The sequence below is a fragment of the Macaca fascicularis genome, chromosome 8 (genome assembly GCF_037993035.2).
Source record: "Macaca fascicularis isolate 582-1 chromosome 8, T2T-MFA8v1.1".
In the NCBI taxonomy this organism is placed as follows: Eukaryota; Metazoa; Chordata; class Mammalia; order Primates; family Cercopithecidae; genus Macaca; species Macaca fascicularis.
In genome coordinates, this window is record NC_088382.1 from 113,413,827 (window position 1) to 113,425,840 (window position 12,014).

At 35.5% G+C, this 12,014-nt stretch overlaps 1 protein-coding gene across 48 annotated transcripts in view; it reads left to right on the forward strand.

Annotated features, from left to right (window-relative positions):
* RIMS2 (regulating synaptic membrane exocytosis 2) overlaps positions 1-12,014 on the forward strand; it is a 753,111-nt gene that overhangs the window by 292,272 nt on the left and 448,825 nt on the right. For 22 of the 48 annotated variants that reach the window (XM_073999260.1, XM_073999267.1, XM_073999270.1 and 19 more), the window contains exon 1: positions 9,925-10,334. The exons of the other annotated variants lie outside the window; for them this stretch is intronic. In XM_073999260.1, coding sequence (XP_073855361.1) covers positions 10,213-10,334 — 122 coding nt within the window. In that variant the 5' untranslated portion in view covers positions 9,925-10,212. Of the gene's footprint in view, positions 1-9,924; positions 10,335-12,014 lie in introns of those variants that run through there. 48 annotated transcript variants of the gene reach the window in all.

Here is a 12,014-nt window from a genome sequence, read left to right on the forward strand (position 1 = left end):
TGCACTTGGAAGTTACTAGGTAACAGGTGACTTGTAGAGGCAGTTTGCAAGTTTAGGTGTGAGTCCTTGAAGTCCCAGGGCTATAAACATTCCTTATATTGTGGCTCTTGGTGAATGTAACTATTGGAGATGGAGTTGAAGCTTATTTATGTTGATATAGCTCCCTGAAATTGTAATGTTGCTTTCAGTGGTTCTCTTGTTAGTTACCAAGGAAATATATACTTGGAACTAGCAGTCCTAACTCTAAAAGGATTTTCCAAATTGTTTTTTCAGGGATCTTGGTCCTTTTTCTTTTAATTGGTAGAATCTCCAGGTGTCACTCTGGACATTCTCATTGTGGAGCTTAAATCTAGGTTTGGTACTCTATAACTAACTCTTATATTCAACAAGAAAGATATTTCTGCTGTTGCCAGCTTTTATTTTTATTTAATTAAATTAATTAATTTATTTTTGAGTTGGAATCTTACTCTGTCACCCAGGCTGGAGTGCAGTGGCACGATCTTGGCTTACTGCAACCTCTGCCACCTGGGTTCAAGTGATCCTCCTGGCTCAGCCTCCCAAGTAGCTGGGATTACAGGCACCCACCACCATACCTGGCTAATTTTTTGTATTTTTGATAGAGACGGGGTTTCACCATGTTGGCCAGGCTGGTCTCGAACTCCTGGCCTCAGGTGATCCACCCACCTCGGCCTCCCAGAGTGCTGGGACTACAGACATGGGCCACCATGCCCAGCTGTTGCCAGGTTTTAGGTGTTGGAACTGCTGTCGCAAAACCTGCTTTTGTACTGGATTATTAAAGCAACCTAGTAATACTTTTGAGAATAATGCCCCTCAAACCAAAGCAGAGTAGGATTAGCCCTTACACTTCTGGTTTAGAAAGAAGAGTGAGAGAGATCACAATTATGGTGCGGCTTCACACATTTGTGGTGGCTTTCACCATGCTTCCCCTTTCTTTTTTGAATTAAATGCCAGAAACTGTTGTGTTATTAGTCTGTTCTGCAGCAATGGTCAGAATTATCGATAGATACAGGGTTGAGTCCCTAGCAATGCTATAAAATGTTTTTGTACATCAGAAAACAACATGTTTTTTTCAGCTGGCCATCAACAAATTTTTAAAACTTATGAAAACCGATGTAACAATTTTGGACTGTTTCCTGTGTTTTATCTGAAATTTTATGAGTAGAAATGTACTAGTCATCTTTAGATTTGTAGTGTGGTTATTTAGGTCTAGGCTGTTCTTCCTTTCTTCCATTCCTGAGTGTACTGTATGGTTCATCCTAAGTTGAAGCATAAGTCAAATTGTTACATTATTATTATTATTATTATTATTATTATTATTATTTTTGAGATGGAGTTTCGCTTTTGTCTCCCAGGCTTGAGTGCAATGGCACGATCTGGGCTTACTGTGCAATCTCCACACACTGCGCGATCTCGGCATACACCTCCGCCTCTCGGGTTCAAGCGATTTTCCTGCCTCACCCTCCCAGGTAGCTGGGATTACAGGTGCATGCCACTATACCTGGCTAATTTTTGTATTTTTAGTAGAGGCGAGGTTCTTCCCCTTTCTTTGTGAATTAGATGCCAGAAACTGATGTGTTATTAGTCTGTTCTGCAGCAATGGTCAGAATGTTGGCCAGGCTGATCTGGAACTCCTGACCTCAGGTGATCTGCCTGCCTTGGCCTCCCAAAGTGTTGTGATGACAGGCGTGAGCCACTGTGCCCGGCCCAAATTACCTTTTTTGAATGCCTTCATCTTCCTTCTTTTGTTAGGAATTCCATCATCTGCCTTTTTTTTCTTATATGTTATCCCTGAGGTCAATTGTTCTATGATCTGTGCCTCAGGGAAATACAGAATACTTTACAACAGAGTACTTTAATGTGCAAAATATATGAAGATACTATTTTCAAACTGTTTGTTCTCTGGACTAGCTTTCTTATAACCCTTAGATTTTTATCAGTCGGATGCTTCAAGTAGTTAGTGGAACAAGAATAATGCAATGGAAGAGAGAATGCAGTTGTTTCAATTATATAGATGGGACTACAGATATAAATTTTAAGAAAAGGAAAAATTCCTTTAGCATTTCAGGGATTTTGGTTATAGATTATATATGGTATATATCTTATGATTTTAATGATTCATTAACTTTATTTAGTTATTTGTTTGTTTTCATGTATGGAATATTTTAATAGAAATGCTTTGGTACTCTTAAAAATTAAAACTAAACCCAGCCTGTAAAATTAAGTATGTCATGAATTATCATGGCTTATCAGGTTAGAGACTTGTGTTGTTTTTAATTCAAGAGCATAACTTTCCAATTTTGATTCTTTTATTTAATTTTTGAGTTGGTGTTAACTTTCTTAAGATTATTTAGCTTAGCCACTAGGCATTTGTAAACCAAGATTCTTAAATAATTTTAATTTAAGAATTTACACTTCTTTTTTTTTCTTATTTATTTATTTTTATTATTATACTTTAAGTTCTAAGGTGCATATGCACAAAGTACAGGTTTGTTACATATGTATACATGTGTCATGTTGGTGTGCTGCAGCCATTAACTCGTCATTTCCGTTAGGTATATCTCCTAATGCTATCCCTCCCGCCTGCCCCCACCCCATGACAGGCCCCAGTATGTGATGTTCCCCACCCTGTATCCAAGTGTTCTCATTGTTCAATTCCCACCTATGAGTGAGAACATGCAGTGTTTGGTTTTCTGTCCTTGCGATAGTTTGCTCAGAATGATGGTTTCCAGCTTCATCCATGTCCCTACAAAGGACATGAACTCACCCTTTTTTATGGCTGCATAGTATTCCATGGTGTATATGTGCCACATTTTCTTAATCCAGTCTATCTTTGATGGACATTTGGGTTGGTTCCAGGTCTTTGCTATTGTGAATAGTGCCACAATAAACATAAGTGTGCATGTGTCTTTATAGCAGCATGATTTATAATCCTTTGGGTATATACCCAGTAATGGGATGAAAAAAGAAATATGCATTCGTATGTTCATTGCAACACTACTCACAATAGTAAAGACATTGCATCCATCTAAATGCCCATCAATGGTAGACTGCATTAAAAAAAGTGGTACATATATGCCATAGAATACTATGCAGCCATGAAAAAGAACAAGTTCATGTTTTTTTGCAGGGACATGGATGGAGCTAGAGGTCATTATTCTTAGCAAACTGATACAGGAAGAGAAAACCAAATACTGTATGTTCTCACTTATAAGTGGGAGCTACATGATGAGAACACATGGACACATGGAGGGGAACAACAGACACTGTGGCCCATTGGAGGGTGGAGGCTAGGAGGAGGGAGAGGTTCAGGAAAAATAATTAATAAGTACTATGCTTGATATCTGGATGATGAAATAATCTGTACAACAAACTTCCATGACACAAATTTACCTATGTAACATACCTGCACATGTACCCCTAAACTTAAAAGTTAAAAAAAACTTAAAAAAAAAAAAAACTTAAAAAAAAAAAAGAATTTACACTTCAAATATTTTTGAGGATGATGTAAAGAAGTTAGTGCTGAGTTTTGGTTTCTCTTGTCATTTGGATGTTTCATAGTACTAATTAAACAATTTGAGTTATTACAGAATTTTAGGAACTTACTGTTTAAGAAGGAGAAGTCAGGCACAGTGGCCCACACCTGTAATCCTAACACTTTGGGAGGCTGAGGAGGGAGGATTGATTGAGGCCAGGAGTTCAAGACTAGCCTGGGCAACATAGTGAGACCCCCCCATATCTACAAGAAAATCAAAAATTATTCAGGCATGATGGTACACACCTATAGTCTTAGCTACATGGGAGGCCAAAGCGAGAGGATCAGTTGAACCCAGGAGTTCGGGGTTACACCGAGGTGACAGAGCAAGACGCTGTCTCAAAATATCTATATCTATACCTATATCTATATTGATATAGAAGGGGAGAAACCATTGCTAATGATACAGCTAATCACATGAAAGCTAATAATCTATTTTATTTACTTGAGCATTGCTAAAGAAAAGTTCATGGGCCAACATCATATTTAATATGTGATGGTTAATGATTGTATTATAATTTTAGAGTTCTCTACTGTTTGTAAATTAAATTTTGAGCTTTACTTGTGACTAGTGTATCAAAAAGTATAAAAAATTTGTCATGTTCTTACCCAGAGATAATCAATATTATCATTTTGGTTTATGTTGTTGCAGTGTGCTCTCAGATTTTGAACATTTAAAAACCTTCTGAGATATACTACTAAATATTTATTAAAATGTTGTACCAATATACACTCTTACCAATAAATATGGTATGAGATTGTGCATTTTTTGATCCTCTGGTCAATATTTTGTCAATTTAATAGGAAAAATACATTACCTTATTATTTTTATTTGCATTCTTTTGATTACTTTTAGATTGAACTTATTCAAGTGTTGATTAGTTTTTTAGATATCTTCTGTCATGAAATTGCCTTTGCTTCCAAAAGTTCTTTAACACATCTTCTATTAGAACTCTTATTTTCACTGTCATTTCCAGTGAGACACTAAAGATTCTATAGAGAAAGCAATTGCCATCGTCTATACCATTTGTAAGAGTTAATGTCTCTCTGCTGGACTCAATGTAAATATGGAGCTGATCTTGCTTGGAAGTCCTTTTGAGTTTATCTGATGTTTCTGGAAAAGGATAATCATAAGCCCTACATCCTATCAGCACTAACGGATAGAAGGATAGAGATTTGCACAAGGAAAATATAAATATTTGTCAAATGAGTAAGTGTGATAAGTAAAAGATACTTGAACATAATTATTAGAATTCAGATACCGGCCGGGCGCGGTGGCTCAAGCCTGTAATCCCAGCACTTTGGGAGGCCGAGACGGGTGGATCACGAGGTCAGGAGATCGAGACCATCCTGGCTAACACGGTGAAACCCCCTCTCTACTAAAAAATACAAAAAACTAGCCGGGCGAGGTGGCGGGCGCCTGTAGTCCCAGCTACTCTGGAGGCTGAGGCAGGAGAATGGCGTGAACCCGGGAGGCGGAGCTTGCAGTGAGCTGAGATCCGGCCACTGCACCCCAGCCTGGGCGACAGAGCAAGACTCCGTCTCAAAAACAAAACAAAACAAAACAAAAAAAAGAATTCAGATACCAGTAATTTGATTCCCTAAATAGTTCATAGTGAGTTTACTTCCAAACACCTTATAATTTATAAAATGCGTTGGTACTTATGAGATTTTAATACAGTAATTTCCCTATGAGGTGAGATAGCTTATTTTACATTTGATAAAACCATAGCTCAGATACATAAAGTAAATATGCTCAGGTAATATAACTAGTTTGGGTTGGGGTCAGTACTTAAAACCAGGCTGCCTGATGCCAAATACCGTGTTCTTTCTGTTCTGACAGAAGTCTCCAATATTTATGTCACATGTGAACCTGCACTATATTGAAAATTTAAAACAAACATTATCTGTAAACGTTCTTTATAATATTCAGGATATCCATAACAAATTACAAAGTCCATTCAAAGCACAATGTTTTTGATTGCAAATATTGGTTACTCCTGTGTTTATGACCCTTATAAGATGATGTGGCAGACTAAAAATAAACAAGCAAAAAAACCCTGTAGAAACTGAGAACCAAATGAAGTCCTGAGGTGGTTTCCTATCCTGTCTATGTATGTTATTGAAAAAGAATTAACTTTTTGTTAACATGTAGGCATCCATTTATTCAATAATGTTTAATGAACTGCCTACTCTGTACTAGGCATTATGCTAGATGAGTGAGATAAGAGTGCAGGACTTAAACTCATGGAATTGAGGGTGAAAGATATTAAACATTTTTTTCAAGTAAATATATAGTCACACATATCAAATGCTGTGAAGAATGAGCACAGGGTGTAATGAGAATGCATAAGAGGGGACCTAATTTAGGTCAGAGAAAGTCTTTCTAAAGGAGGGACATTTGAGCCCTTAAGGATGAGTAGGAGCAGGTTAAAGGGTGGTAATGGAGAAGGAAGGTGGAAGAAATCATTTCTGGGATACTGAGGGAACTAGAAGAAAGCTGCTCAGTAGTATGGGTGTTGTATAGTGAGAGCTGGAAAAATAAGTCTCCGAGGAAGGCAGTTGATATATCATTCACTCTTTCAAATGAGTCGTTTTTAAGTCTCTTTCTAGTGTTTGCATTACTTAGACCACTTTGATGCTTTTTCTTTGACTTGGTCTTCATATCCAATTTTGAAATATAAAAGAAACCTTTTTAATAACAAATGTTGTTTTGCAGTATAATCACCTTCTTACTTAGTAGACTTGTTTCTAAAGGGCTTCTGATTGTTGATAAAAATTAAATCTATTTAAAAGGGGAGACTTTAAATTTTTTCCCATCACAGATAGTACGAGCTGTGAAATTGACTTGAAAATAAGAATTTTTAAAATGTTTGTTTACACTTGTAGAAATTGACCTTTCATAGATGTGAAAAGTCAACTCATAATCAGAGGCTTAAAAATTAAAGCACTTCAGGTTGCTGCTGCTTGAGGTAAATGGAAGAAACCCATTTAAAGTTACTTGTGAGTTAAAACATTTGAGATATTTGCTGTAACTAAAATGCCCTTGATTAGGACACTGGCAGATAGTTTTCCTATTCATCTATCGAAATTGACCATTTTACAATAGGTGTGCATTTGTGTGTGTGTGTACATGTGCACATGTGTGTACATATGTAAAAAAATAGAATCATAGGGAAGGAGCATAGAAAATGGAGTCCAAAGCAAAGACTCCAAAAGCAAATTATACTTTAAGTTCTAGGGTACATGTGCATAACGTGCAGGTTTGTTACATATGTATACTTGTGCCATGTTGGCGTGCTGCACCCATCAACTCGTCAGCACCCATCAACTCGTCATTTACATCAGGTATAACTCCCAATGCAATCCCTCCCCCCTCCCCCCTCCCCATGATAGGCCCTGGTGTGTGATGTTCCCCTTCCCGAGTCCAAGTGATCTCATTGTTCAGTTCCCACCTATGAGTGAGAACATGCGGTGTTTGGTTTTCTGTTCTTGTGATAGTTTGCTAAGAATGATGGTTTCCAGCTGCATCCATGTCCCTACAAAGGACATAAACTCATCCTTTTTTATGGCTGCATAGTATTCCATGGTGTATATGTGCCACATTTTCTTAATCCAGTCTGTCACTGATGGACATTTGGGTTGATTCCAAGTCTTTGCTATTGTGAATGGTGCCACAATAAACATACGTGTGTGTGTGTCTTTATAGCAGCATGATTTATAATCCTTTGGGTATATACCCAGTAATGGGATGGCTGGGTCATATGGTACATCTAGTTCTAGATCTTTGAGGAATCGCCATACTGTTTTCCATAATGGTTGAACTAGTTTACAATCCCACCAACAGTGTAAAAGTGTTCCTATTTCTCCACATCCTCTCCAGCACCTGTTGTTTCTTGACTTTTGAATGATTGCCATTCTAACTGGTGTGAGATGGTATCTCATTGTGGTTTTGATTTGCATTTCTCTGATGGCCAGTGATGATGAGCATTTTTTCATGTGTCTGTTGGCTGTATGAATGTTTTCTTTTGAGAACTGTCTGTTCATATCCTTTGCCCACTTTTTGATGGGGTTGTTTTTTTCTTGTAAATTTGTTTGAGTTCTTTGTAGGTTCTGGATATTAGCCCTTTGTCAGATGGGTAGATTGCAAAAATTTTCTCCCCTTCTGTAGGTTGCCTGTTCACTCTGATGGTAGTTTCTTTTGCTGTGCAGAAGCTCTTTAGTTTAATGAGATACCATTTGTCAATTTTGGCTTTTGTTGCCATTGCTTTTGGTGTTTTAGACATGAAGTCCTTGCCCATGCCTATGTCCTGAATGGTATTGCCTAGGTTTTCTTATAAGGTTTTTATGGTATTAGGTCTAACATTTAAGTCTCTAATCCATCTTGAATTAATTTTCGTATAAGGAGTAAGGAAAGGATCCAGTTTCAGCTTTCTACTTACGGCTAGCCAATTTTCCCAGCACCATTTATTAAATAGGGAATCCTTTCCCCATTTCTTGTTTTTCTGAGGTTTGTCAAAGATCAGATGGCTGTAGATGTGTGGTATTATTTCTGAGGACTCTGTTCTGTTCAAATTCAAAATATGTTTGCTATCTTTTATAAATTATGTGATATTTAATTCAATACAGCTTCGGGCCAGGTGCAGTGGCTCATGCCTGTAATCCCAGCACTTTGGGAGGCCAGGCTGGGTGGATCACTTGAGGTCAGGAGTTTGAGATCAGCCTGGCCAATATGGTGAAAGCCTGTCTCCACTAAAAATACAAAATTAGCCGGGCGTGGTGGCATACTCCTGTAATCCCAGCTACTCAGGAGACTGAGGCAGAATTGCTTGAACCCAGGAGGCAGATGTTGCGGTGAGCACCACTGCGTTCCAGCCTGAGTGACAATGAGTGACACTCTGTCTCCCAAAAAAAGTAATTAATTAATTTAAAAATAAATAAATAAAGCCTCAGTTTCTTTTCATCCATAAAATGATAGTGGCATTAGCACGTACAATGTTTTCTGGATATTTTAAAATAAATTTGGAAGTGCTTTATGAACTAAAAATACTTTATGATTTTTAGGCATGTATGTGTGTTTGACAAATAGATTGGCATGTACCTATAAAAATCTGAAATAATAAATAATATTGAAGTAATAAAATAATAAACTGAAATAATAAAATAGGGACATTCTTAGTTGAGAAGAAACCCATAATTGAACATCTTATTTTTAAAAATGGTTGTTTAAAAATTTATATTATTACATGTTTAATTTGTGTTGTTCTTTTGTGACATGATTATGCCAAAAAAGAATTCATAGCTTTTAAAAACTTAATGTATTTAAATGTCTATTTATTGATAGTGTGTGGAAAAGGATAAAAAGGCAATGAGTTGAGGTAAAAAGGGCAAAAAGGGCTGGATCTATTAAAGAAATGTCAAAGGTTAGGAGCTATTAAAAGTCAATAAGTATACTAAACATCTCTGTAAGTGAGTTGATATTTAAAATTTGGCTTACACACTAGTTTTAGAGATCTGTTATAGAAAGATGGCTGTACTTTGGTATAGGATAACCTAAATGTTTATCAGAAACAGAATTATTCAATGATAATAGATGATGATGGGGTGGGTTTCCAAGACCATAGGAGCCTTCAGGGAACATTTTCTTCTACAAAATGCTATGACCACCATTATTGAAATAAATTAGTAATAACTGATGAAGTGTCTATGGCCTTGACTGTAGGGTTTTTCCTCCGCTTGGATTTGGAGAGAAGTTTTAATTTAGTGTGTGGTGTTTAGGTGAATTTTAATTGATAAGCTATAATTTTTTATAATTTATATAATGTATAAATTATGTGAATAACCATGTAGTCACTATGTATATAGCCTTTAGAACGGAACTAGATTCAACATTAATCCACTTTGCTTTAAAAATAAATAAATGGAGAAATTTTTAAATGAGAAATTAAAACACCTAAATACATGTTTTCCAAATGTACTTCTCTTAGAAGCATGGCATTTTAAATGCAGATGATAAATGCTCTATTGTTGATCATATTTTCATTGCTTCATGACATCAAGAGAAGAATCTACCACTTATTTTTAGAGTGTTCTGGTCCTTTGCAGCAGCTTGCACATTGAAGAGATATACTCTGTTGCTGGAGTTATTTGTTTTTCAGGAATAGAGAAAAGGGTTGGGGAAATGCATGATTTCTCTTATTCTTACCCAGTGGTAGCATTGAGAAGATACCTTGTCCCCATTTTTATTACTTCTGATATTTTATTGCTGGCAGCCAGATGTGCTAAAACTCCTGACGACAGCATCTATTCATTGCGTGTTTTTAATAGGCTTAGAGAAATATGAGTAGAGTACATGAAAGCAGCTCAGCTTCACACTTCAGCTGGGAATGCCCAAAAAGCTTACTGCTGTTTAGAATTCTTGCTACAGTCAGGAGAAAGCCGAAAGCTGCACGGGTACTGAATCTCCTACAACTGAATTAGAAGAATAATGACTGTACAATTAACTATCAACCTCTGTTCATTTAAGCACAGTTTTTACAGAGCTCAGGAGAAATATGGAACTTGATTGGCATGTTTTTATTTGATGGTGTCAGCAAATAGATGATTTTGAAGACAGGTGGTAGAGAAAAATAAGAGAAGGGGGAAAAAAAAGAAAGAAAATGCAATTTGAGACATTGCGCCAGGTCTGCAATTCTGTTTTATCTCATTTTCATGGGGTTTTTTCATCCCCACCAAATATCTTACAAAATGAGCTTTTTGGACAAACACTGAACAATGCAAGGTGAGTAGAGCTAAACTGTATTTTCTTTTAATATTGTTATTTTCAGAATAATAATCTTATGTGCCTGTAAAAATTGTTTTGTATTAAAGTGCTAGTATTACAAAGGTGTTATCTTTTTATTGTAAATTTAAGATTTTATGTAGCATTCTTAATTTGATTTTAAGAAGGAAAATAAGCTTACTTCAAAGCAGAAAAAGCATCTTTTAAGTAGCTTGACCTCTGAAACGTAATACAGATATCAGGCTGTTTCATTATTTTGTTTTCTAAATACGTAAAATGACTTAAAAATGCCAGATAGATGTTTTCTTTGTGATCATGGCAGTGATTACATTGCATATATAGGGATGGGGCCATATAATCATGTGTGATTTGGTTGAAAATGTGAATTAGCAATCGTGCATGCTCCTGTGAAACATGTGGTAGATGTTTTCTAGGTTTAAGACATTTCTCTCTGCAGGGTACTTCAATAATCACTTTTAAATAAGATATATTGTGGAACTGCGAATAATGCTTTGCATTAGGTCGGCTAATTTGGCAGGATTCTTTGTTATAAATTCCTATTGCTTTTTCAACCTGATCATTTTTCTGTGGTGAAGGCTGTTAAATTATGAACATATCTTTCAGATGGTTTCTCTGGCTTACACTAAAAGATATTCTATTAAAGAATGCTTTTGGAATGCAGTTTTATCACCCAGTTCTTTGCTCATTTAAGTTGTTTGGCTTTTGAAAATTTCCCATGTTATATACTTAGTATAAAAAAGACCCCATTTTAACTAAATATATGTGGAGAAGACTGAGAAAGAAATTCTGTGAACATGGCAATGCACTGAAACCTTCTGGAAACTGATGGGGAACTAATAGTGCATAAAATATTGAATGATTTACTCGTCTCTTCTTTTTAGTATCTCTGCACAATGTGAGGCATCTTGTTTTGGAGATTAAAAAAATACCTGTTATACAATATGTATCTTAATTTAGCAAATGAAAACAAGTCTTTTAAAATTTGTTGGCATTTAAAATGTTTACTGATGATAAGTATATTTACAACCTTTACTTTGAATATGGAATAACATATCTATTTCTTATAAAATTTCACTTTCTTTCCTCAATTCAGTTTTATTCAATAAATGAATTGGATTTTGTTTATATTTTATCTTGAGACTAATTAAAAACATAAAACCGTATATGAAATGTTAGGATATGCTAAATTGGATATCTATATTTTAAGATGCTTTTTTCCTTTTTTAAAGTAATACATCACTTTAGTGTCTATAATTTATGAAAAAATATCTATTTTATGTTATATTTAAATTAAAAAGCAAGTATGGCTTTCTAAAAATTTCCATGTCCTGAAGCTACCAGAGTTTTAGGATTTGTATTCATCCTTTATAAACCTTTTCCTTGTTTTAATTCTATCTTTTTTTTTTAATGCTAAGAATTTGTGTGTAAACGTATTAATATTAGGGTTTAGGTATAGAAATTATGCTATTAACAGCATCATAAGGAATTGGTTTTAAAGTAAGTATTATTAATTTAAAAATCTGAAAATAACTATTTTTTTAGGAAATTGTGTGCATACCTATCACTGTGTACTTGCTTTGGCTTCAAATTTCTTTTATTGTTTGCATGCCTCTAATTTCAGTAAGAGCCTTTAAAGCTGTCATTAAAATCTGGACTTTT